The sequence below is a fragment of the Cucumis melo genome, chromosome 1 (assembly GCF_025177605.1).
Source record: "Cucumis melo cultivar AY chromosome 1, USDA_Cmelo_AY_1.0, whole genome shotgun sequence".
Lineage (NCBI taxonomy): Eukaryota > Viridiplantae > Streptophyta > Magnoliopsida > Cucurbitales > Cucurbitaceae > Cucumis > Cucumis melo.
Genome location: NC_066857.1, coordinates 16,689,846 through 16,716,391, shown reverse-complemented (window position 1 = coordinate 16,716,391; position 26,546 = coordinate 16,689,846). Strand labels below are relative to the sequence as shown.

The 26,546-nt window shown below is 32.0% G+C and overlaps 2 protein-coding genes across 2 annotated transcripts; one reads left to right on the top strand and one right to left on the bottom strand.

The window, feature by feature from the left end:
* Positions 1 to 218: 218 nt before the first annotated feature.
* Positions 219 to 4,251, bottom strand: LOC103490310 (probable alkaline/neutral invertase B). The gene is made up of 5 exons (XM_017044975.2): positions 3,837 to 4,251; positions 3,219 to 3,670; positions 2,101 to 2,532; positions 978 to 1,536; positions 219 to 683 (listed from the first exon to the last, which is right to left on the bottom strand). Exons 2-5 carry the CDS (start codon positions 3,648 to 3,650, stop codon positions 388 to 390), a joined length of 1,719 nt encoding a protein of 572 aa, XP_016900464.1. The 5' UTR covers positions 3,651 to 3,670; positions 3,837 to 4,251; the 3' UTR covers positions 219 to 387.
* Positions 4,252 to 22,350: 18,099 nt separating this feature from the next.
* Positions 22,351 to 26,530, top strand: LOC103490305 (translocon-associated protein subunit alpha-like). Its single transcript, XM_008449762.3, has 8 exons — positions 22,351 to 22,668; positions 23,299 to 23,466; positions 23,610 to 23,660; positions 23,915 to 24,003; positions 25,224 to 25,301; positions 25,436 to 25,642; positions 26,033 to 26,107; positions 26,201 to 26,530. The coding sequence occupies exons 1-8, from the start codon at positions 22,608 to 22,610 to the stop codon at positions 26,249 to 26,251; spliced, it is 780 nt and encodes a 259-aa protein (XP_008447984.1). The 5' UTR covers positions 22,351 to 22,607; the 3' UTR covers positions 26,252 to 26,530.
* The last annotated feature ends 16 nt before the right edge of the window (positions 26,531 to 26,546 follow it).

Below are 26,546 nucleotides of genomic sequence, written 5' to 3'. Positions count from 1 at the left end.
GTCAGCTAAATATTAAATACTTCAAAAACAGAAAATGGCAGAATAATAGATGATATTGAGGTTGGAAGTTCAATTCCCTATGCATGATATAGAACATATAACATTTTTTTCAGACAAAAGAACACAGGAATATGAGGATTTAAACCTCCATTCGGAAGAAAAAAAACATGTATATAGGACAACGTACTAAGACAGAACATTTATCTCTAAAAGTAAGCTGGATTAGAAATGTACTTTATGTCATTTATACTCATCTGTTAGCCAGAAACAACACAAACAAATATCCCTCTAGAAAACAGAACAACAAAACTAAACATTATATGAAAATTACTGTGGAAAGAAGGCTGTCAAAGTTCAACTACTAACCAACACTACAAGTTTGGAGCCTTAACAAGTCCATGAATGTGACCTTTTCATTAAAGGCTTCATCTGCTTATCTTCCTCCAAGGACACCATGCCTGAATGAGAAGGGTCTTCCAGCATCATCTTTGCAACTAGGTATCCTGCAATCGACCATGTCTGAAACTTTCGTGCCTGTTTCCCGATGTACCGTCCAAGTGTCCCATCATAATATTCTGGCCAGTTGTCTTTCAGTAGCCTGGATTCAGCCAGTTCGAGTGCACGTCTTGCAATCTGCGGTCGCCCGGTCTTGATACATGCAGCTGTTAGAAGCCATAGGAGAACTGCAAGAATTGCAGCAGTGTCAATATCTCTGTTCTAGTGCAACTTCAGCGGTTAGGGGATTCAAAACTATAGCAATCATCTCAAAAAAGTTCCGAGTCTCCTTGTCATTAGAACTAAGCCTCCTAAATTTTTCTTATAATCAAAATCACTTGTACAACCTATAGAACAGATTCAAACAGATCTAGTTCAAGTAAGGTCGTGATAAAGCCTCCTAATTTGCATACTCAAGTCGTAAATGGGAACAGATGGGAACTATAAATTTGTTAGCAATTAGAGAGAGTAGAAATGTTTACCTGGCCAAGAACCACCATTATGGTAACTCCATCTTGTATTTTTTGGGTCACATCCAGTTACAATTCGCCACTCATGGCTTTCAATGGCAGGGTAACAAACCTTTAATGGCATTTCTCCAACCAGCTCTTCCCATCGCGATTCAATAAGATCCATAATAGCTGTGGACTGTTCTGGTGTTGCCAAGGCAGAAAGAATTGCAATGCAGTTTCCCAAGCAAAACCAACGGAAGTCCATTCTTGCAGGGCTGACATTTCCAATGAAGTATCCACCACGAGTTGGCATGAAGTCAAAAATCCATTCAGGAAGAGAATCAGGTATTACGTTGAACTTGTTCAAAGCAGTATGAGAGTATTCTTCAGTTTTATATCGGTAAATATCATTTAGTTGCTTTAGGTCGATCCAAAAGTAAGTTCTCATGTGATAGCTCATGGCGTGAAGCCGTTTTGTTATTCTTTCTACAAAGTCCTTCCCCTCGTGGTCTTGCTTAAGCAAAAGCAAAGCACACCTTAAAGCCATAAAGAAAAGTGCCTGAATTTCAATTGGGTAGCCATATACACCCTGAAACCAATAGTATAAGCAGTAAGAAAGAAGAAATGAATGAATAATAATAATGATTTCAAGACTGCACAATACATACAGCTCATTTCGTTAAGCAAACCTAATATTGTAACGAAACCTTTTGTCTCCCAAAAAGTAAGAAAAAATAATGTACATCAAACGAAGTCTGCAAGACAGTGTAAATGATTTTTGGTTTAAATCTTTTTGATTTTTAAACATTCAAAGTAAGTTGTACGTTATTTATATAACGTTGTTTTATATAAATGGGGCCAAAAATAATAGCAATAACCTAAATAGTTACTTTTTAAAAGTTTAACGGCAAACAAAAATAATAGCAATAATTTAAAGACAAACAATTGCTCTATCTAGAATCTGGAAACTAAAATAGACCTTTTGAAAGTCCCTTAATGACAGAAATTTGAAAGTTCAAGACCAAAAGGATTTAAACTTTGTTTAGATAATTCCATTAACAGTTCAGATGGTCTCTCGAGTGAATTTCAAAAGTCAAGCTTCATGTTAATTTCATTATTAAATGTTAAAAGGGAAAGGTTGAAAGAACCGCACCATTCGTCGATCAATCATGCAGCATCCATCGGCACATAGAAGGGTTGGGAATGTGTCAAAACCTTCTGAAAGACACAGACTCAAAATAAGGCGCATTCCCTTTTGGCATTCTGGCAATTCAGCCAAGGAACTGTCACCAGTGGACTTTGTGTATGCTCTAAGCAATATAATCCACCAAAATCCAGAGTCAACAGGAGCAACTCTTCCTATTGCACTCTCTCCAAAATCTGCAATTAAAGTTTCAGTGTTCCTCACTGGATCATGAAGAACTTTGAAACTAGCAGGCATCACCCCTTCTCCAAGCTGGAATCTATCAATCTTTTTCTCCCATGACTGAAGCCGAAGAGTTTTTAGGATAAAGTTTTTTACTATTTCAGGCTCCCCATTCATTAGAAAAGCAAACGCACTTGGGACAAAGTCTCTCACAAACACCTATGCAAACACAAGAAGTAAATCCATATGTAAGCTTTTCCTCTCGGTTCAGATCAGTACAAATCCCTTAACTAAAATTAAGTCATTAGCGCATAGACTGATACAAGACATGAATACGCCAAGGTACACGTAAGTTCATTTCTAAATATTTACACATTTCTATGGTTTTCATGCAAAAACCCCCTTTTAGTTGATGATATTTACGCATTTATGATACAATGTTTTATCTCAAAAGATACAATGTTTATGTATTTATGATTCAAACTAACTTATCAATTTTGTAAATGGTTTTACACATTAATGCAAAGGAAATATCAAGTCAATAATGCTTCAACATTTATATTTACTTTACTCTCGAAAAGTGCATCAGTGTATGACATGAGTTATGGCGTTCAACAAGCATTCAACGTATGCTCACTAAGTTTCAAAGAGTAAACAGAAAGCGAACGTTCCAAATCCTATTCACGGAAGTACTCCCGTGAATATCATTATTGTTGTGAGAATCTATAGAAATCTCTTGTTTCACAGTTTCCACAGATGAAATGCTTTCTGAAGGACAAACTCATTCTCAATGCAATAAAATACAAGCAAGAACATAGACATTACCCTGCATTATTAAAAACACAAAAAAACAGGGATTGAACAGAATGCAAGTAATCAATTATTCATAAAGGGTTTTTTCTTACTTGATCATAGTTAAGATTTTCTTCAGTACTGTCCAACGCCGCAATAGTACCAACTGGTTGGCCACGGAAGTAAACCAACGAACGCCTCAAAGCTTCCCAAGCTTCTGCCACCATAGGATGCTGCTCGAATCCAGTGTGTGATCTTGGAGTATTGAAATCCGATTTTCTACCCGGCGATGGAGAATGATCGTAATTATCACTCAATCGACCAAAGTTTTCTGAAGAAACTCTCGTTGATAACCGTGGAGAAAAACCAATCGCCAAATCCCCAAGAGATCTTTCATCGAACGACCTCTGTCTCTCCATGTTCAAATGCCTTGGCCTATCCAACAGCTTCGAAAACTCACTTTCTTCAATCTCATCCACTGTGAATAACGTATCATTGTTTTTAACGTTCCCATTCTGATTCATGTTCGAAGAGGAATTCGACATTTCCGAAGAACCTAAACTCTCTGCAATCAATCTCAAAATGATTTCTCAGGTAACAGAGAATGGATTAAAAACAGAGCATCAAAAACCAAAACCCCAAATGAAAAACAATCATAAAGCAAACAGATGAAGGGAAAAAAATCCCATGTCAAAAACTGTTACATTGCACTGACAAACCCAACAACTTACCAGCGAATTTCTCAGATTCCTTTAGAAAACGCAAGCTCCATGCAAGATGAAAAAACAAAATGGGAAGAGGCAAGCTCCACCAAAGAAGCTAATAAGCTTCAATTTCAGAACGTAGAAAGAGCAACCGCCGTAATGGGGGTGATAAAAATCTCAGTGAAAAGATACACACGTGGAAATGGAAAAAGTTGCATAAACAGGGACATGGGATGATTTCATGTAGAAGGAAAAGGAGAGAGACCCAGAAGGTAAAAGGTCATTGGGGTTGCAATGGGAAGTGAAGAAACAGAGAAAATGGAGAAGGAGAAGGAGAAGGAGAAGGTGAATGGTCTGTGAAGTGCAGCAATAATGGAGGAGTCGGTTTTGAGGAGGCAGAGGAAAAGGGCCAAAGGGGGGCGTTTGTTAGGACACGTGTACGGTTGGAAGATACAAATTTGGGCACTCCTTTGCTTTTGCTTCTCTTCTCCAACTCCTTCTTTTCCTATTTTGAAAATACATTAATTTACACTAAAAAGCAAAAAAAAAAAAAAAAAAAAATCAATTCTAATAGTTCATTTTACGAAAACCAATATTTATAGAAGTTTATACTCATATAAAATTATGATTCATATATGATTTTCAAGATCATAATAAATTTAATATAAATCATTATAAGTTTCGGATGTTTACGAGAAAAAGAAGTTTGTTGCTTTCTTGTTCATAATTTTGTTTTGGGGTTTCATTTGTTGTCCTTTACTTAGTTTTGAGATGGAAAGAAAAGGGCAAGCAATTATGGTGAAGGTTGGAGTGAGGAGTTTATGAACCGTCCATTTTGATTGGATTTGTAACCCTTGGTTTTAATAAAGTGACCTCTAATAAATCATAAGTTCTTCCATGAAATGAATTAGGAAGTTCATCAAGTATTGCAATCCACAAACCCTATTAGTTTAAGTGAATTAGGAAGTTCATTAAGTTCACATTAATTTGGTGATGGGTAGCATGTCCAAAACGAGTGGTTTTTGTTGTGACCCTGTTAGAAATAATGCGGTTAAGTTTTCATCTTAAAAAATTTGTGCTTTTCTTGAAAACATTGTTCTCGGTACATCTTGTTTGAGATTGACCATCGACATTTACTTTAAATTTAATTTCTTTTTTTTTTAATGTTATCGATTTGTTTGCCTTTCTCGTTGAAATCTCAACCAATATTAACCCTAACAATTCAATAGTTTTTTAAAAAATTTATGTAATTGTTCCAAATCATATAGTAAACCTTAACTAATTTTTCAAATCTCTATTGAACATCTCCACCAAATCTTATATCAAACTTTTACAATTTTTTCCAAATCTCTCAATTTGTGAACTTTCACAAATCCAAATTCAGTCACACGTTGTCACCACAATCTCCCGTGTTAATCTTCCATTGATACAACAAAGTCTTTATTGCATAGCATCTTTGATTTGAAAAAATTAATTATGTGAATTAATCCCAAACAAAGTAATATCGAGATTCTATATATGTTTGGATTTTTCTCATTGAAATCCCGTGCATATTTAATACTAAAAGTTTGATATCTTTGAAATTTCAGACAAAATTAACACGAGATTCTATATATATTCCAAATCTTATCTAATTTTTCTTAAATCTTAAGAAAAATGCTGAATCAATTTGAAATTTTTATTTTGATAATCTGAAAACTCATTTGAAATTTCGGAAATTCATATAGTTTTGTGAAAACAAAAATTTGCTAAAATTTGAAAAAAGAAGGTGTATTTTCAAAAATATAATAAAGCCCACAGGCCCACCGTGGAAAATACAAAAAATGTCCCGTCAACCACGCCACTTCCACGATCGTTTAAATTTTGTTATTTTTTGTACACGATCGTGTAGATTTGGTTACTCAAATTTAAACGAGGTAAAAAAAATTCTTTATGCACGATCTTTTAGATTTTGTTATTTTTTGGATACGATCGTTTAGATTTAATAAACGACAGTAAAAAAAGAGAAAAAGAAGAAAGACATGGAAAGAAATTATAGGATGAAACCTCGTATGCATTTCTTTTCAGACAATTTCTTGTTTCTTTGGGTGTAATATATATATATATATTTAAGATATTATTAGCTAATTAATTATTATTATGTAAAAAGGTAATTTCATTCCTCCACAAGATCACAACGTGAAATAACAAAATATTTCGATTAATCAGTTACACATGCTTGGAAAAATGAAAACAATCTAAGCGATCTTGTATCAGTAAAAAATATCTTGATAGTGGCATATCCCTGCCCTATCTGGAATAGGCATGTTTAAATATCAGTACATGATCATTTAGATCTTATGCCAATATCGATATCGTTTATATCTTGTACCAAGAAAAAAAAAGATGAGAGATGAAGAAAAAGAAAGAAATTTTGGAAGAGAAAATCAGGTTATGAAGAATAAGAAGAAGTGAGAATATGAAAAAGGAGAAGTAATAATATGAGGAGGAAAAGAATAAAGTGAAGAATGGTCAAAACTGACAAATCTGGAATATAGGATTCTAGGAGCCGTAAATATTTTTGGGTTTTTTCTTTTTCTTTCTTTCTTTTTTTTTTTTAATTTAAGGGGTGGTTTTGTTACACCAATTAATTAACTATATTCCAAACAAAAACGAGGCTCTTCTAGATATAACAAACTAGTTTGATAAATTAGGTTCATAATACATAACTTTTATATTTATAAAAATGGCTAAATGCAATCCCTACCCACATTTGAAAAATGCAAAATTACAAACCTACACTCTAAAATTATAAAAGTGTATGAATTAAATAACACTTGATACATATCATTAGTTTGATACACTTGATATGTTATTGATACATTTGCTAAACTTTGCAAAAACACTCAACCAATTAAATATACTAACATTTTTTATACACTTATGCTTTATTGATACTTGATGAATTAAATAACACTTGATACACATCATTAGTATTAGTTTGATACACTTCATATGTTGTTCTAAATACACTCAATCAATTAAATACACTTATGCATTAAACATAATATGATATGCTTATTGTATTGTCGATATATTGTTATGATTTGTTCGATACCTTTGATATATGGTTGGTACACTTTCTATGTTTAGATTGATTAAATTCACTTGATATGCTAGTGAGAAAGAAACTTGTAGAGAAAGCTTATTAGTGTCGAAAATTGGTGATCAACTACCAACGTGACTGACAATCGCTGAACAAGTGACTGTATGACAAGGGTAGCAGTAGATATGATGAAGATTTGAAGATGTTTAACATTAAAAACAAAATCCTAACCGTAAAGCAGATTTGAAATATACACCAAAATCCTAACAATACCGTATCTTACATCTAGGATAAAACGCAACAAAAAATAAAAACGAAAATTTGTAGAGAAATCATTCCGTTACGATGAAGATTTTATCTGTTGGAACTAAATATCAATCGTTGTTGTATCGTGAAAAAATCATTGTCTTGCCTTAAAAGCAAAATCCAACCCAACTTTGATGCTAAATCATATATAACAGTTGCTCCCCGAGATTAACACAATCTAATGAAATATATCATAAAAAAGTATAATCGGACATAAAACTGGAAAAGGATAGAAAATATAATTCTATATCCTTTTATCTTCCAAAAGGAAGGAGCATTGTTTAGAGAAAAATAATTAAAGAATTAAAACTAAAAACCGTTTTAGAATTAATTGAAAATCTATTTTAATTAATAAAAGTTGATTATGTCAATATTAAATAATTCTAAATGGAGACCAATTTGCTGTATTAGTCATTTCCAACGATATCAAACCATATAGTCTATTTATTTATGAAGTTCTATCAAATCAATAGAATAAATTATGATTTTTAAAATCATATAAAATTAAATTAACTTAACTGGTTTTTGCTGTTGTTAGTTGTTTTTTCTTTTTTTTTTTTTAAGAATTTAATTGTTGTGATTAGGCAACAACACACTTTGGAGATTTTTATTTTAGTAGTTGTTTGAATGTTATCATGTATACATTGATTTGTGTATTTTTCTGTCTAATTACTAAATTCCGTAAAAAATTAGTTCAATGTGTCTAAAAAAATTGTCAATGTATTTATAGAAATAGCAAAAAAAAAAAAAAAATAATAATAATAATAATAATTATAGTCTTCTAAACTTCTATCAATTTTTATCACTAGTAAATATCGGTAGAATTATATCAACATCTATCAATGATAGACTTGTATAAGTTTCTATCACTGATAGATTATCAACGTCTATTTGCTATATAAAACATCCATCATAACTACGTAAAAGCTAACAATAAAACAACTCAATTCTAACATCCAGCTTCATGACTAAATCATTTTTAACACCAAAACTTAACGAGTGCTTAAAAACCAAAACAAAATTAACCCAAAATCTCCGATGAATTCTAGCGTTGGCCAACAACAAAGAGGATTAGGCTGCACAAATCTAAGAGTTAAAAGGAAAAGAGTGAATCGACAGAGAAATAAAGTACAATCAAATTTACAATGTAGACTCAAACGATGACAGATAGACAATTAGATATGCTAGTGGTGGTTGCTAAACATTAGAGTGCGTGAGTTAGGGAAAGACCAAGTAGGACCAACTGTACGCTGAACTACAACGAAAATTGGAGAGAAAGGAAGAAAATTTAAACAAAAAATAAAGGTTTAAATTTTATTTTGGATGTTTGTTCATTTTAATCCTCAAAATTTCAAAATGTTCGTTGTAATCACTCTACTGTCACTTCTGGTTTATTTGAACTTTCTACTTTGATCATTTACTTTTAAAATGTTTATTATGCTACATGTAGTTTTAAAAGCGATCCTTTTTGGTTATTTAAAAATATAACAAATAAAAAGAAAATGAAAGAGCCCTTATCGACATTTTTTAAAGTAAATGAACTGAAATGAACATGTCAAAAGTAAATTAATCAAAAGGCAATTTGGAAGTACAATACTTAAAAAAAACAATTTGAAAATACATGAAACTAATTCAACCCATAAATATCAATAAAAAAAAAACTTAATCACTTTTTTAATTATCCACAAAACTGTAACCAAACAACTCGAGATAATGTGTCTCTTATCCTTCTTGCAAAGATGAGCATCTTTTGGAGTTGGTTTTCAATCAAAGCAGTTTAGCAAATGTTCAAATCTATGTTTAAATTTATGTAGTAAGCCTTTGAAATATTTAAAAATATTGTGGGTTTGGATTTTTTCCACCGACAAATCAATTAACCACCTTTGGTTTAGTTAGTTTTGCCTTACCTTATAGTTTTGTTGTTGATCTCGAAGTTCTTAATTGTTGACGTTTGTTTTAATTTTAACTTCCCACCGTTGAGTTAAAAAAATTAATATATATAAATATAAAGTTTGTGATTATCGAGATTAAGGTAATTCTAATTAATGGGGGAGAATTGGATCCTATTTAATGACTTTTTTTAGGGCTATTTAATACCTATTAGAAACATTTTTAATTATAGTTTACTAAAGTAAAGATTTAAAAAGATGAACGGTGAAGATGGATCCAATGACCGACCACCACATGGCTCCCCATACATCACCCCCCACTGGACCACTCCTTCTTCAACTTCAATCTCCCTCCCGCTATAAATGCACTCAACTCACCTCCCCCATTACTCTTCCTCTTCACCATTTCATTTCAAACAAACTAATCCCCAAAAATCAAACTCAATGACCTCTTACCGAAGCAGAACCACCGCAGATTCAATCCTCGATTCTCTTTCCCTCAATCCTCCCCCCTACCCCGTCCTCCTCCTCCTCGCCGTCGTCTCCATTTTCCTCGGCGCTTCCTGGTGGCTCTCCTACGAGTCCGCCGTTGAAGCTGCCGAGGATCACATCAACTGGATTCTCTTCGCCACACCTGTTCTCCTCATCCTTCTCGTCCGATTCCTCTCCTCTCTCGATCCCAGCTTCTTTTCTTCCTCGCCTTGGGACCGTCGCCGCCGCACGCATCATATCCCCGCCGAAGGAACCTCCCCCTGGGGCGTCGCTGCCTTCATCGTGCTTTTACTCGTTCTCCTGCAGTTTCAGTCATCGTTCCGTGAGAGCTGGTCCATTTGATGGAACTTTGATTTTGAACATGTATAGAAGAACACCATCGCTGCTCTGTAGTTGGAGGAGAGCGATAATGGAGGTATAATTTCTGTTTATTTTTTGTTCTTCAAAAGCAAATCAGTGTTGTTTATATATATATATATATATATATATATATATATATAGAATGTCTGTGGCGTATTAGTTGAAGCAAGTCTTGTTAGTTTGTTTTGATTTTATTTTTAGGGCTTGAATGAACAATGAAGATGAACTTGTTTTTCTTTTATCAAAATAAATATATAAATACTCTTGTGTAACTGTACACTTTTATTTTTTATTTTACTTTATTTATTTTTTGTAATTTGTGCATTGCTTTGAATTTATATTTTGTTCAATCCTACGGAGATGTATGTATATATATAGTTCAATCTCATGAAGATTTCAACCTGAAGTTATTCAATAGATCTCTAACTAGTAATTAAGATGGCATGAAATTGAACCTTAACATTCTTTATGTTTAAGGATCAAATAGGTGTGAACATAAAACTAAGAAACTTCTTAAATACCTTTTAAACTTTAGAGAAGACACAAATCTAAAAGTTGACAAACTTATGATTTAACTATTAACTTTAAAGTGTATAGGTGTTATGATTCAAAGTAATTTGATTCCTTGCAATTGTGAGTTTTAGGACTACTTTAGTCCCCTTTTCCACTCTAAATCACCCCTCTATTAAGCTACTTCCAAATAATTTTCATCTTACTACGAAAAATGAAAAAGGCTACCTTCCCGACAAGTCATAAGGAAGAATACTTTGTGAAAAAACATAATTCCAGGTTCCCTGTTCAATTTGAATCATTAAGATTTATGTAATTCTTTTTCAATCCTTCTTGAATTTTGATTGATTCTTCAAAAGACAGAGAAAAAGAAAAGGAAGAAAGAGGTGAGGAAAGTCAATTGATTGAAAAAATATATATATATATATATATAAATAAAAGAAATAGTGGAATTTAATAAGTTAAAGGTAGGAAGAAAAAAGAAGAAGAAAGTTGAGCTTAAAGATGAAGGGTACAGATTTGATTACTTAAAATTGAAAAAGAGTATTTAACAAAGTATAACATAAAGTTAATACCTAACCTTGAATTTCTGCTCCCTCATCTTTTTTAACATGTAACCATAGTTCAGAATCAGATCTCAAACTTTTGATTGAAAAATAAAAAAAAGTATGGTCAATTAAGATCGAGCTAATCTCAATTTAATTTATATGAATTCTTATGTCATGGTTATCTTCCAAAACAAAATACCAATAACTATTAAATTACTAAAAAATGGTATTTTAGGTATTTCAAAAACTATATCAAATATGGTTGTGATTTTCGGTCAATCACTTTTTCACAATCACTAAAGAAGTGATTTTTATTTTTCTAAAATGATTTTGATTAATGAAAAAGTGATTTTATCTATGCCAAAATGTAATACCAAACGCACCCTATATGAACTATTTGATAAAATAGCAATCGTGGACCAATCACCTTTTGCCAAAGCATAGGAGGCAAAAATCAAATCAAATGATATGGAGGGACTTTCCTTTTGAATTTCAAATTCGAGTTATTATTATTATTATTATTATTATTTAATTAAAATTTAAAAAAGTCGGAAATACAAATGGCAAAAATAAGTAACTAGAGCTAGACACGTTGACATGTAATATGTGTTAACGAGTAAAATATACAACTGCTTAATTTTTATACTTCTATGGTAATAAAAATAATAATTACAATAACACTTATTCAATTATCTACAAAATATATTCTTAAATTTTGTAATTTTAATCATGTTTTTTAATAATTATTTACAACATATGGAAAAAAAAAAAACCCTTATCAAATCTCATTTGTTTATTTTGTTTTAGAAAACTTTAAAATGTTGGGATATGAGAAGAAAATGAAATGTAAAATTTTGGAAAAAGAAAAAATTGTTGAGGGATTAAAACATTAGGAATGCAGTTCCAAAATCCCAAGTCCAAACACCATTATGAGGCATCAATTCTATTTAATCAATATGATAGACTAAAGTAGGGATTTAATAATTAGGAGTGCTCATATGAGGACAAACTTTACATATGAGTGGGAAATTTCTTTTGGGAATTTGGGAACTCTAAAGATTTTTTCTCTATATATAATTATTAAATTTCATTTTAAATTACCATACCAATTCTACATACAACTTTTGAAAAAGTAGTTTCTAGTATTACCTACATATATTGAAGTTTCATACCAATTGGATGTTTTACTTTTTTGAAAAAGATTGGCTAATACCTGCATCATATTCTTTAAACTCTAAGTTTATTTGGCAATCTTTTTGCGATTTTCGTAGTAGTTTATTGTAGGGGTAGTTGTTGGAGACCAAAGTTAAAGATGGTTATTGAAGTTGATTATCAAAAGTGATTTTCGCCAATGTTTGTAGTCATTAGGTGGTTGTTAAAGTCGAAAGTTGATCACATGAAAGTGATTTTGGGGTTGGTCACAAGAGTTTTATTGTTTGAGTCTGAAATTCGTCGTTGTGAAGGCAGTCATCGAAGTTGATTTTCATTGAAGTTTGTTATCTTAGGTGGTTGTCGGAGCCTAAAATTGGTTGTTGGAGTTGGTCATGCAAAGATGATTGTTGGAGGTGGTCTCCGGAGTTTTTCGTTGAAGGTGGTTGTTGGAGCCTAAAATTGGTCGTTGGAGTTGAACGTGAAAGTGGTTGACGAAAGTTGGTTCTTAGAGTCTGACAGTCGTAATCATTAATGGTGGTTGATGGGTGAACCTATTGAAAACATTAGGGAGAAGAGAGAGTTGAGGTGAGTTGGTATAATATACCAACTCAACTCGTCCACCAACATGTAAAATTAGTGAACCAAACAATAAGTTGGTATATTATACCAATTCAACTCATCTCATGTTGGTTGATGTTACATTTTTCAATGGGTTCAAGGATAGATGTTCACTAAAAGAATTACTCATTTACTGTTCGCTCTCTCTAGAGAGGAGAATATTATTCATTTGCCCTCGTAGAAAAGAAAGAGATCTTTTTCCAAAACAAAGAAGAAGAAAATCTTTTTTAAATGCAAAAGGTGGTTACATTGTTTTGTAGAAGAGATAGGTGGAAAGTTGTGTTTGTGGGAGAAAAACATGTTTATATGTGCTTAAATAGGGATTGTGAATGAGTATACTAACAAAGGGTTAAAGTAGTTGGACCAAATATAAGTCTGAATGTATTAATTTTAAACATTAATATACTTTGGAAAAAGGTTCAACTTCAAAACACATTGTACGTACTTGTTTTGAAGTTGAACTTTTTTCCAAAGCATATGATTTAAAGTTTTTATGTTTGAAGCTTGAATTGTCCTTGGATTATTGATCAATCTATTCACGAACTCAGTAAAAATACCACAAATATCTTTCTTACTATCCTCTAGGCTAAGAAGAAGATGGTGGGATCTTTGTAGAGAAAATTTGGTTATTGGAGAGAGTTTGGGCAAGAGAACTATTTCAGATTAATCTATTATTTTTCATTCACTTTTTAATTCATCACTTAACATATGTTTAGTAAGTGGATTTGGTGGCTAGATTTAGCATGAACAACAAACCAAGTTCTTAGCTTAGTCATGTAATCCCACTAATTAGTGGAATTCTCCCCCAAATGAGGGAAAGGCCAACAATTTGAACTTTTTATTGAGTTGTTCAAAGTTTGACGAAAGAAGTCTTTTAACATTTTTTAATTTTTTAATTTTTTTTTTCATATTTCAACTATGACCTTCGTTTATTTAAATTAAATTAATTTCAAAATTAGTTTTAGTTTAAGTAATTAACTAAAAATTTTAATTAATTTAATATCCACTAATCCCGATCAATCTAACTGACTTAATTTATAATCTTTATTTGAATTTTTGATTTTTAAATCTTATTCAAATATCATTTCTCTCTCATTTCTATAAGTCTGTTTGGTAACGTTCTCATTTACTGATTTCTATTTATGTTTTTATTTTTTTTAAGAAACAGATGTGTTTGGTAACTGTTGAATAAGAAATGTTGGAACCAATCACAAATTGTTACATCATTTACTAAAATAATTGTATTTACGATTAATTAAAAATTGGCATGTGTTCCAAATTAACTTTAAAGACAAATTGGACAATTCTAATGATATCACATGTGTGTAATGTTATATGAAAATTTGATCAAATTAATTATTTTGGTTCAATTAAATATTATTACTTGGGCTAATATTCAATTGAGACAAAAAATAAGCTTAACCCAGAGTTAAATATGACTTAAATTCATGTGATTGAGCCCATGGATATGGTCTATAAGACCAACTAGATCCAAGTTCATTAAAGTACACCAGCGAACTCTATAAATAGAGGAGTTCTCTTCATTTATGGCTATTGAAAATTTTTTAACTCTAGAAGGTCTGGAGATAATTTTCCCAAAGAGCTAGAAGACTCCCAACTCCCCACCCTCGAAGATTGAAGCTCCTTTGAAGATACAACTTTCTTCCAAGACTCCAACTTCAAAAACATCACGTGCTCCGCTCGCTTGCTCAAATTAAGCGTAAGCGTCTAGTCGAGAGAGAATCAAAGAATCAAAATTTAGAGATCGAACCACATCGCATCAAATCAACATAAATATAACATCAACACAAGTTCAACTCCATAAATCAAATTTCTCCAAAAATCTTGTGTGAACAGTAATGTTGCTTGTTTCTCGTTTTAAAAAAAGTAGAAAACGTTTCTCATTTTATAAGAAATTATTGGGGAAAAAAAGTACTTTCTTCTATTTCGTTTCTTAATTATTTCTATTGATTTTCTTTTTCTCAATTTATTTCAATGATGAAAAGCATACAATCGCAGCAGAAACAGGATCGAAAAATTACTCTATATGCAATTAAACACTTTGATTAACATGCTTAAGACTATCCTAATTACACTAATTAAGGTTAAAAGAAATTCTTTACCTTCGAAGCTCCCAATGCTCCAAATCTTTTCACAATCACGAACTTAAGACCACCACTAGAGTTGACTCGCTATACTCCGTACTAAGAATCGGGTTGTGGGACCCGTTAATTAAAGAAATTAGAGAAATAGATGGAAATAGGAGGCGAAGGATAAAGCAAATTTGAGATTTGAGAGCATAAGTTTATTTGTAATTCAAACTTACAAAAATTGCAAAAATCTTTTTTCAAGTTGAAATAATGCCCCTTAAATAGACTAATTACATGCAAAATTGCATGTAATTATTTTATTAAAACTCAACAATTAGCATTCCACTAATATTTAATGGAATTCATCACCATTCCATTATCTCTTAGTGAGCTTGGTGTCATCACCATATGCTTCCACATAGTCTACTAAGAGTTAGTAGGATTATCCAACAAACTTTGGTCAATGGGCAAAACGGTCTTTTGACCATTAAAGTCAAAGTCAAACTTTGACTTCTTCAAGTTAAAAGTAAACTTTTGGAATTTTTACCATTTTGACCGTCTTGACTAAATTTGACCTCCCGAGCATGAATCTGCATTCATTTTTCTGAAATTCAAATCATATTTGAATATAAAGTCGGTCAAAGTTTGACTTTCAAAGTCAAAAGTCAACACTTTGATTTTTTACAACTTTGACATTTTTCCATCAATTCTGGGCTTCCAAATATGAATTCATATTTATATTTTTTAATATTTAAATCACATTTAAACGATAAAGCTCTATAACCGACGGCTATATCATATATATTCGTCGATTTCTCTCTCTACTTAATTCTAATAATGCGAATTATTCCAACAAGTTGTTCTAAGTTAATTTTATATGAGCTAGTAGGGGAACCTAATTGACTATAGATCATGGGCTCCAACGATCCAAGATTAACTGGCTAAACCCTTTTAGACCAAGCTAATCAATATTCGTTAACTAACGAGTCATTCCACTAATGTCTCGTAGCTGCACTCCCATCATCATAGATATATTTTTGTCCATTTGATATAACTGTGATCAGTAAGTTAATCCTTCACAGGTTGTTCGTAACCTCGGCTGGGTCAAAATACCGTTTTACCCTCGAGACTACTTCTTGTTTCTTAAGTCCCAATGATCCACTATTGAACATTTAGTTTAAGGTCCAACCTAAAAACCGAATCCCTCACGAGTCAATGAGAGGGCGGGATCCCTTGTTCAAGACTTGGATTCAGTCCTTAAGGAAACAACCTATCTACTAACCTTAAAGCTGGTAGGGGTGAATTCCATCTTGCACCCTATGTTCCTAGCCATCCAACCGATCTTACCCCTGAAATGGGAGGCTTATTGGGCCAGCATCATTGAACTGTCCTCACCTATGCAGATCTAAGGATAATACCGACTGAACAGAAGTTCATAGTTAGCTCAGGATTAAGATTAAGTTACCTAGGTCATCATAATCGAAATAGTCAGTTTATATAGTCAACGGTGTTATAACTGAAAAGTGACTATTTCATGGTTCCAGTCTTATGCAAACTCTTAACATAGGATGCTCTCACTCCCATGTCTCTACGTGAACGATTTAGGATCATATAGTTTGTACTAACTATAGAGCGGGCCACATCCATAGTGTTCCCAAAATAAGGCGCCCAACCTTATTCATACACTATAGACCGTTTGGGTTATAAACTCGAACTTGATCCACATTTATGTCTCTACATAAAATTCAAGTATACACTAGATAACCTCGGGACATTAGTTATTTGATTCAAGATTATAGTATTCTATTTTCACTAATAAGTTCTCAATAACTACTTTATTGAATATAATATAATTTTAACTACAAACTACGAGTTTTAGGACATAAATTCCAACATTCAATTTGTTTACTTTTCCTTTTTCTGAATATTTTTATTGGTTTCCTTTTCATTTTTCTCAATCATTTTATTTGGTTTTCTTTTAATTTTTCTCAATTATTTTTATTTGTTTTATTTTCCTGTTTTTCAATTATTTTTATTGGTTTCCTTTTTCTATTTCTCAATTATTTTTATTGGTTCTTTTTTTTTTCAATTATTTTTATTGGTTTCCTTTTCCTTTTTCTCAATTATTTTTATTTGTTTCCTTTTCCTTTTTCTTAATTATTTTTATTGGTTTCCTTTTCCTCTTATCTCCATCGTCTTCCCCAAATAATCATCCTCTTCCTCTTTCACCCATCGTCTTCCTCTACAACCAGGACTCTTCCTCTTCGCTATACTGTTCATCTTCGTTGAATCCATAGTTTTTGCCTTATTGTTCCTCTTTATCGAATCCATAGTTTTCATCTGACTCTTCCTTTTCGTCGGATCGACGGATCTGAGTTTTTGCCGTGGATTTTTCTCTAAAACATCATAGGTATCAGAGTTAAAGGTTAAATTTTGTTTTGTTTCTTTCAATTCTGAATATTGAAAACATAATAACTTACTTTAAAATTAATATTACATTCAAGATGTCACAAAATATCGATGAGTTTGTTGAAATTGATGGATTAAGAAGTGAGTCGACATCATCTAAGAGAAATGACTTGAGTGAGAGATGATATTGTCAATCAAATTTGGCAACATTTGAAGGATAAATACAATTTTATGTATATGTTATTATTTTTATTCGTGCATCGATACTTTTTCATATTAAATGAATAAACTTTTGATGATTTTATTTTTTATATTTGATGGATGACCTATGTTTTTGTTTAATGTTTAATGGAAGTAGATGTGAAAAATAAAATAAAAAAATCTAGCAGAAAATCAGGAAACCGGAAACAGTTATCAAACAAATTTTTTTTGTTTCTGTTTCTTTTTTTCAAAAAACAAGAAACAGAAATAATTATCAAACACATTTCTGTTTCTTGTTTTAAAAAAAGAAGAAATAGGGAACAGAGAACAAGGAACAAGAAACAAGAAACAACGAATAATAATGTTACCAAACGAGCCTGTTCACACGAGATTTCCAGAGAAATTTGATTCGTGGAGTTGAACTTGTGTTGATGTTGTATTTATGTTGATTTGATGCGATGTGGTTCGATATCTAGAATTTGATCCTCTGATTCTCTCTCGGCTGGATGCTTACACTTGATTTGAGGAAGCGAAGCACGTGATGTTCTTGAAGTTGGAGTCTTGGAAGAAAGCTTGTATCTTCGAAGAAGCTTCAATCTTCGAGGGTGTTCTTGAAGTTGAAGACTTGGAAGAAAGCTTGGATCTTCAAAGGAGCTTCAATCTTTGAAGGTGTTCTTGAAATTGGAGTCTTGGAAGAAACTTTGTATCTTCAAAGAAGCTTCAATCTTTGAAGGTGTTCTTGAAGTTGGAGTCTTGGAAGAAAGTTTGTATCTTCAAAGAAGCTTCAATCTTCGGTGGTCGGAGTTTCTTCGGTGGTCGGAGTTTCGATTTTCGAGGTTGGTTGACTTCAAGAGTTGGAGGCTTCTATCTCTTGGGAGAATTCTCTCTAGACCTTCGGGAGTCAAAAATTTCCAACCCCCACAAATGAAGAGAACTCTTCTATTTATAGAGTTCCGTTGTGGGCTTTTATGGACTTGAGCCTGTTCTGGTCCATGGACCATACCCATGGCTCAATCACATGGATTTTTGTCATATTTTATTTTTAGGCTAAATTAAGCTTATTTTTGGGCTCAATTGAATTTTAGCCTAACTAAATAATATTTAATTGAACCAAAATAATTAATTTGACCCAATTGTCATAATAAAGACACGTGACATCATTAGAATTGTCCAATTTGTCTTTAAATTTAATTTGGGACACATGCCAATTTTTAGTTAATCCTAAATATAATTATTTTAGTAAATGATGTGGCAATTTGTGATTTGTTCCAAAATTTCTTATTCAACAGGGCCATAAGTCATAAACAATACCAAATATATTAAACTCACTTTCTTCTCTAAATTTAATTCGAACAATTCAAGTTTTCCAATCACTTTATTTTAAGGTTGATTTTGTTACGAGTTATTAGGAAAACCTAATAAACCTATAGATCATGAGATCCATATTCGAGATTAACTCGCTAGACACTTGCAACCTAGCTAACCAACATTTTATTTACTAACCAGACTGCCCATTGTAGTCTGCAGTTGTACTCTTCTCACTCGATATATATTTGTGTTTATTTGATAGGACTATTATTAGTAAGTAAATCTTTCATAGGTTATTTGTAATAACAGTTAGGTCAAAATACCATTTTACTCTCAAAACTACATTTTGTTTCTTAAGTTTCCATTGATTTTCTAATGAACAATTGATTTATATTTTAACCATTAAACTAAAACTCATTTGGGCCAATGAGAGGGTGGGACCCCTTGTTCAAGACTTAGGGACGACACTTGAGGGAAAACCCTTCTTCTATATTTAAAAGCGGGTATGAGTGAATTCTGTTTTGCACTCTATGTTCTTAGCTACCAATCCGATCTTACCCCTAAAATTGGAGGCCTATTGAGCCAATGTTGATTATAAGGTACTCTCATCTATGCAAATCCAAGAATAATCCCAAATAACAGAAGTTCAAACTTAACTTAGGATTAAAATTAAGTTACCTAGGTCATTAAATTTGAAATATTCAATTTTAAATAGTAATCAATATTATAAAGTAAAAGTGACTTATAATTTCATGATATGGTCGTATACACTCTTATTTTACATGACACCCCACTTATATGTTACTATACAAACCATTTAGAATTACGTCGTTTGTATCAAATATAAAGTGGGACACATCCATAGTATCCAAGGCCACCAATCTTATCCTTGTACTATATATCATTTAAACTATAAACTCGATTTTGATCCACTTTTATGACACTACATAAAGTTCAAGTGTTCATACTATTGTCAAGAAACCAAAGTTTATTTAATTTAGAATTATAAAGTGCAAATCATATACTTAATATCTCAAAAACAACATTGTTAAATAAAAAAAAAATTTGCCATTTATAAACCAAAGTTTTAGAACATAAAACTCAACAGATCGACGATAAATGAGGAGCAAAATTGAGAGGAAAGATTCCTTTAATATCGTATAATAGATAATAGATTAATTGTCATAATATAATTTTCACTTATCTTTTATATTTGGTTGCAGCCACATAATCACAAAATAAAGAGAGAAAATGGTAAAAATTTCATAGGAATAACAAAGATCATTTTTTCTTAACGAGCTAGGGTTATGTTGCATTAATTTAGATCCATTTAACCACCCTTTTGATTTTGGTTTTTGTTTTTTAAAATTAGGTTTGTAGATACTATTTCTATCTCCCCCGTTCATTTAAGTCTCATTTTATACCCATTATATGTTTTATGTTTTTATTTTTTAAACAACATCTCTAAATACTACTTCTATCTTCAAATTTCTTTCCTTGTTATCTGAATCTTTTTTTTAATAATGCATTTTAAAAAAGTAATGTCAAAAATAGGGTGGGAGGCAAACTATTGACAAAATAAATATATATATTGAATATATTTGAATTAAAAAAGAAGAGAGTGGGGTCCACGCATTGAAGTCGTGGACCCCGTCTACGATTTCCTAGCAAAGTCGTGTACGGGGTACACGACTTCCACAAAATCACTCTATTTTTGTCAATAGTTTGTTTTCCACCCTATTTTTGACATTACTTTTTTAAAATGCATTATTAAAAGAAAAGATCCTTGTTATCTACTTTTTAGTTTTTACTAATGATTTAAAAAATCAAACTAAATTTTTAAAAACTAAAAATTCAACTTTTAAAAACTTATTTTGGTTTTATGAGTTTGACGCACTTAACAAAAATGTAAATTATTGTAAGAAATGAAAAGAAAATATGCTTCTGACTTGAATTATTATTCGTTCTAACTTGAAGAGTAATTGTTGATAATAATATTAATAACAAAATCAATATATATACAACATTTGGACATAAATTTACGTGAAAGATATTGCAAATGATGTATACGTTTTTCGAGTGTTTTTCTTTTATAGTATAATATTTTTTTTTTATCATGTTTACTAATATACCTGAATGTTAGTTGAGGTTATATATACTTTTCCACTATAAACAATTTTTTTCATCATTTTAGTGAAGACAATCTCCAAATATATATTTTTAAACCATTTCAAACCTCATACACTACAAATAAAAACTTTCTAAAACCTATTTTTAAAACAATTCACTACAAGAATAATTATAATTTAATAAATAAATAAATGTGAAACTCTCATTCAAACTAAATGCTAATTTTGTTTCTTTATTAAATAAATTAAATAACCATTTTCAAATATAGCAAAATAAATTACAATATTTATTAGCCTATTACAAAATTTTGGATTTTATCAATAATAAAAACTAATAAATATCTAACACTACTATTTAATACGAATGATAAAAGCATATCAATGTCTATCAATATCTATTATTGATAAAATTTAAAATTTTGTTATATTTTATAAATAATTTATCAGATTCGCTCAAATTTGATAATTCTCCTAAATTAAAATAGATTTACAAAGTATATTAACAACAAAGGAACTTAGGAGTGAAGTATTTTTTTTTTTTTTACTTACCTTTGTTCCTAAACCTTCATTTGTAACTATTTAGTCGTTGAAATCTCAACTTTGTAACAACTTATTTAATAAACTTTAATACATTACAATTTAATCTCAGACATTCTCTTTCAAATTAGTTGCCAAATTTTATTATGTAGTGATTTAATTTGTATAGCTTATTCGATAAATTATGCATAAGAAACCTTAATTTTTTCAAACTAAATTGTTACAACACATGGACTAAATTATTATTTGTTAACTTTTAGAAATTAAATTGTATGATGTGGGCTAAACATGGTGGAATCCTTTGATTGTCACTTGCCCTCGATTCATCATGCTAATTCTCAGCTCTCCCATTCTCACTGGTACACAGTGGAGGAGTTTCATCGGTTTGTTCTCCCATCTTGCTCTTTTAAGTTGAACTTTAATGTTAGTTGTTGTGGATGGAAGATGTGTGAGTTGGGGTTATTGTTTGTGATTAAATGCATTTGTGTTGCATTCTATAGAGAACCATTTCCACTTAACGAGATCCATTGTGCCCTCGAAAGCCATTACCACGTATGGAGGCATGTCTCGAACAATTGAAGCCGACATATTTCTTTCTTGAGTCGAAATTAATTCTCTCATCCTTTGAAATCTTTTAATCGAGAATGTGAGATATGCAAATGAGATTCAATCGTTGATTACATTCGTGAATTTTTTCTCAATGGTTTGTCCCTGGCTTTCGTCTTGTTAATGGTTGGTATAGTTTAGTTGCTTATAAACTTGATTCTCATGTTGGTCGATTTGGTCACTATGAGATCTGACCTAAAGACCTAAAGACCATCACCATGGGTGGATTCTTCCATTTGGATTCCAATTTAAGTTTTTTCTTCCCTTCGTACCGAAAAAAAACTAAATCGTTACTTGATGAGAATTGACAATCTTAAATGTGAGTTTTAAGTTAACCTAATAAGAAATGAAATATAATAAAAACGAAAATGGAAAAAGTTGTAGCAATTGGGGAAACCAACCGGGTTTTCTTCTCGATTCCCCAACCAAATAAAGGTGGCTCCTCGTGGATCCCCAAACTTTGACCCTCCAAAATCGAAGCTTGGTCGTCTTCCTCTCTCTTTAATCCACACTTTCAACTCTCAATCTTCGCTCTCCCTTTGATTCCCCATTGTCGCCATGAACACTTTCAGAGTTTTCTTCCTTGCCCTTCTTCTTCTCGCCTCTCCATTCCTCAAAGGTTCGCTTTTTTCTTTTTTCTTTTTACTTTTTCTTTTTTTTTTTCTCAATCATAGATCTACATCCTCTTTCCTTCATTTGGGTCTTCACGATTCTTCTTTCGAAATTACCCTGTTTCATTAGATTTTCCATCTTTCTTCTGCATGCATGGTTTTCGATCGTAGTTTTCTGTTCTAATGCGTTCTGGGTTTTCGCTCTTTTGTGGTTTAATTGTTTCTTTGATGGGTATTCGTTTTATATTGGATCGTCTCTTTTCTAGTCTTATTTTGTATTCTCTGACTGGTCTTGATGGTGAAAGGAGCTTAATTTGATTGATTGATTCATTCATTCATTTATCTATTGAAGGGTTGATGTTTACAAGGCTGAGATATTGTTGTCAAGTTCTTCTGAAGGGGGGTCTATGATTCTATCGCCATTTTTCAATGTCATATACCCCCCCCCCCCCCCTCCATCTCTTATGTGAATAATTTGATTTCAATGAATTTATGAATAAAATGTCGGGGGTGCTGCATGGTCACTAGGAATGTATATTAGGATTCAGACATTTATTCATTTATTTCGTTGAGTGCATTGAATTTCAGTGTTCTAGCGGGTTATTTTACATTTGCATTGTTGTTAACTTGCTCAACAGCTGCCACATGTCAAGCGGATTCAGATGTCGAAGCATCTGAGGCCGTTGAAGAAGTTAGCGATCTTGGAATTGTAGGCGATGAAGATTCTCAGGATTTTGGAGAAGTGAACTTTGGCCCTGCTCCAGGAGTTGATACTGTCTGTGTTTTTCCAAAAAATAGTGCACGCAGTAAGTGTTCAAGTTAGATTTAGGATTTGGTAACCATAACCCTTTTTTTGATATAGGCATGACATACTTTTATGAATTATGATATCAATTATCTATAACCTATAATCTATAATTCACATTGAAGTTTATGCCTCCCATTGCAGTAGTGCCAGCTGGTGAAGAGACTCAACTACTTGCTGGAGTGAAAAATGATGGTAACTAACTTTCATTCTGCCATACTACTTTTTTAATCTCTATTATCTACTGGGTAAGTGGGGTTTTTATCCGAGATTATGTCACTGACTGTAATGCATTGTCTTTTCTAATTGAATTTTGTTAAATGTGGGAGTCATGCATGAATGTAATAGCAAAGCCATTGCAGCCAGTATTCATTAAACGTTTATTGCTTACCATTGATCCAAAATCTTATCAGTCAATAATTTCCTTGAACTGTTATTTGTTAATCCAGGGGAATCAAGCTTGAATATTATAGCTATTAAGGCCAGCATTCATTACACTTTTGATCATCGTCTGTTGATTCAAAATCTTACTGGACAGGTAATCTCACCTGACTAGTGTAATTTTCATTAGAAAGAGTTCTTGTATGTTCTTAACTTGTTTTCTTTTTCATTCATCTCTAATATATTTATTGACTACTAGCAGAGGACAATAATTTGATTTGTCTGCGTCTTGATCTCTATCAGTTGAATGCCAAATCTTATGAAGGATATTTGTTGTGTTGGGAAGTTTCTGCTGAACTAATGTGTTTATGAAATATGTTTGTTATGTATTTTGGTTTTAAAATTGTAAGTTCGATTAAATACTTGTGTAGATTGGAGATCCTAGTATTGAAAAAGTCATCTGGACCACCTATAATTCCTTTAGTTTGTAAACCATTAATTTAGTTGTACGGGATGAATATTGTTTTTTTCTTGTAATATATGTTTATGCATTTGTCTTCTTCCTTTTTCCTAGTAAGTCCCGTTTTTTCCTGTTTCTTTTTCTTCTTTTTGAAACTTTGGCCCATGTTTTTCTCTTTTAGACTGTTATCGGCCAGTGCAAACTTTCTAAAGAAAATGATCCTGTTACTCTTTCTGTGATTATGTTTTGAGTGTCGATGTCAATTCTTAACTTTTGATAGAAATTGCCAACATCAAAACTCTTTATGGAATTTATGGCTGGATATCATACTGCTATGTGTGGTTTGATTTATATCTGTTGATTGACTGTTCCCTTTCAACTGAAGTTCAACCTAGCTTATTGTAATACTATGAGTTGTATATCCCTTTTTGTGAATTTCATAGATCAATGAAATTGTTCCCTATAAATAACAACTGAAGTTCAGCATCCTCTATAAATTGTTTAATTTGACTTTTGAGTACAAGCTTCTTTCTCTTTGGTTATAAAGATCAGCTATGAACTTCCAGTTCCAGTTATATTTGAAGCTATTAGTGTGGAAGTCTACTGCTGAATTTGGGTTTCTTATTGAAAAACCACTATTTTTGCTTTGTAGTTTTTTCTCCTTTTTGGGTCGAGATCTAGAGGAGTTTGGCTTGTTTGTATTGTTTTTTTATTGATCTTTTAGTCATTTTACTCCTTTTTTCTCCTAGTCTAATCCTTTTGTACTTTGCGTATTAGTCTCATTTATTATCATTAATAAAGAGGTCCATTTCCGTTTAAGAAAAAGTTGTATTTGTGCATTTCTTAAAACAAATTTTCTTTGCAGTAACCTCAGCTCGTTATTTTTAACTTATACATCTTTCCTATGGAACTTGTAGGTGTTCCACAATGCAACAGTGCCCCCATCAGCACAAGCTTCTTACCCGTACATATTTGCTGTCAGCAAGTATTTGCAGGTACATTCACCATCGTTATTATAATGGTTCCATGCCTCTGTGGATTTTTAGTTTATAGAATTACTAACCTGCTCATCTTTATCAACTTTGAAGTTCTAATAATTGGTGAAACTTGATATATTCCTGATGTGCAGCCTGGAAATTTTGATCTAGTGGGCACCATCTTTTATGAAATTGACCAGAATGCATACCAAAGCATCTTCTATAATGGTACTATTGAAGTTGTCGAAGCTAGTGGTATCATCAGCATGGAGTCTGTATTTTTAGTTAGTCTTGGAATTGCCCTTCTTGTTCTGCTCGTCTTGTGGATTCATGGTCAAATACAGCAAAAACTCTCCAAGGTATATATCTTTCTGGTCTTCATTTGATAAAGACCTTGTATTCTAACAGTGCCCATCTATCTTCTTCTACTTATTATGGTGGCATCAATGATGTTGTCCCAGAATTAGGGGCGTGCAATTGTTTTCATAAAAAATGTTATCACTTTTGTTTGTGGCCTTAGTTTTGGCATTTATCCATAATTTAGAATCTAACTTAACTGTTTATTAGTATTTATGAGCAACCATGGTCCTCACCTTTATACCTCCTTGGATTCTGACCGAATCTTCTGATTTTAATATGAGTAATAGAAAAGTTGGGAGGCAAGATGTGCATCTTACCAAATTTTAAATTTTTCTGGAGATAAGGATACTTTTGACATAAAATTCTATGCCATTTCTTGTATGCATCAGAAACCCAAGAGGGCTGCTTCCAAGGTTGAAGTTGGAACGAAGACCATTGATACTTCAATGGATGAATGGCTTCAGGTTTGTTTTTGTTACCGAAATTCATACATGTCTGGAGAAAATCTCAAAACTACTTCTGATATATTTTGTAATCTTATCTCCTCCTATCCTTAGGGAACTGCTTACACTAAGTCTGGATCTAACAAGTTGAAGAAAAAGAACTAATGAAGATTCATCTCCATCCCAGTTGCACAGTATACTGACAATGTGCAGATTCCTAAAACCCACATTAGGCAGTTGAAGGTTTGAGGAGACAGTCCAAAGTTGACTAGTTTTGTAAGTTAGGTGCGTTGAACCCTTCCTTGCCACTGTAGCATGTCGAGGAATTTTTCTCATTCACTGTTTCTTAATGCCAATCTAAATTAAGTTTGCAACAATACAGTGTTCTGAATCTAGAGAGTTTTCATTGGAGTATATGATTATCATAGTTGAAACTTTTTTATACTTTCCTTGGAGGGTT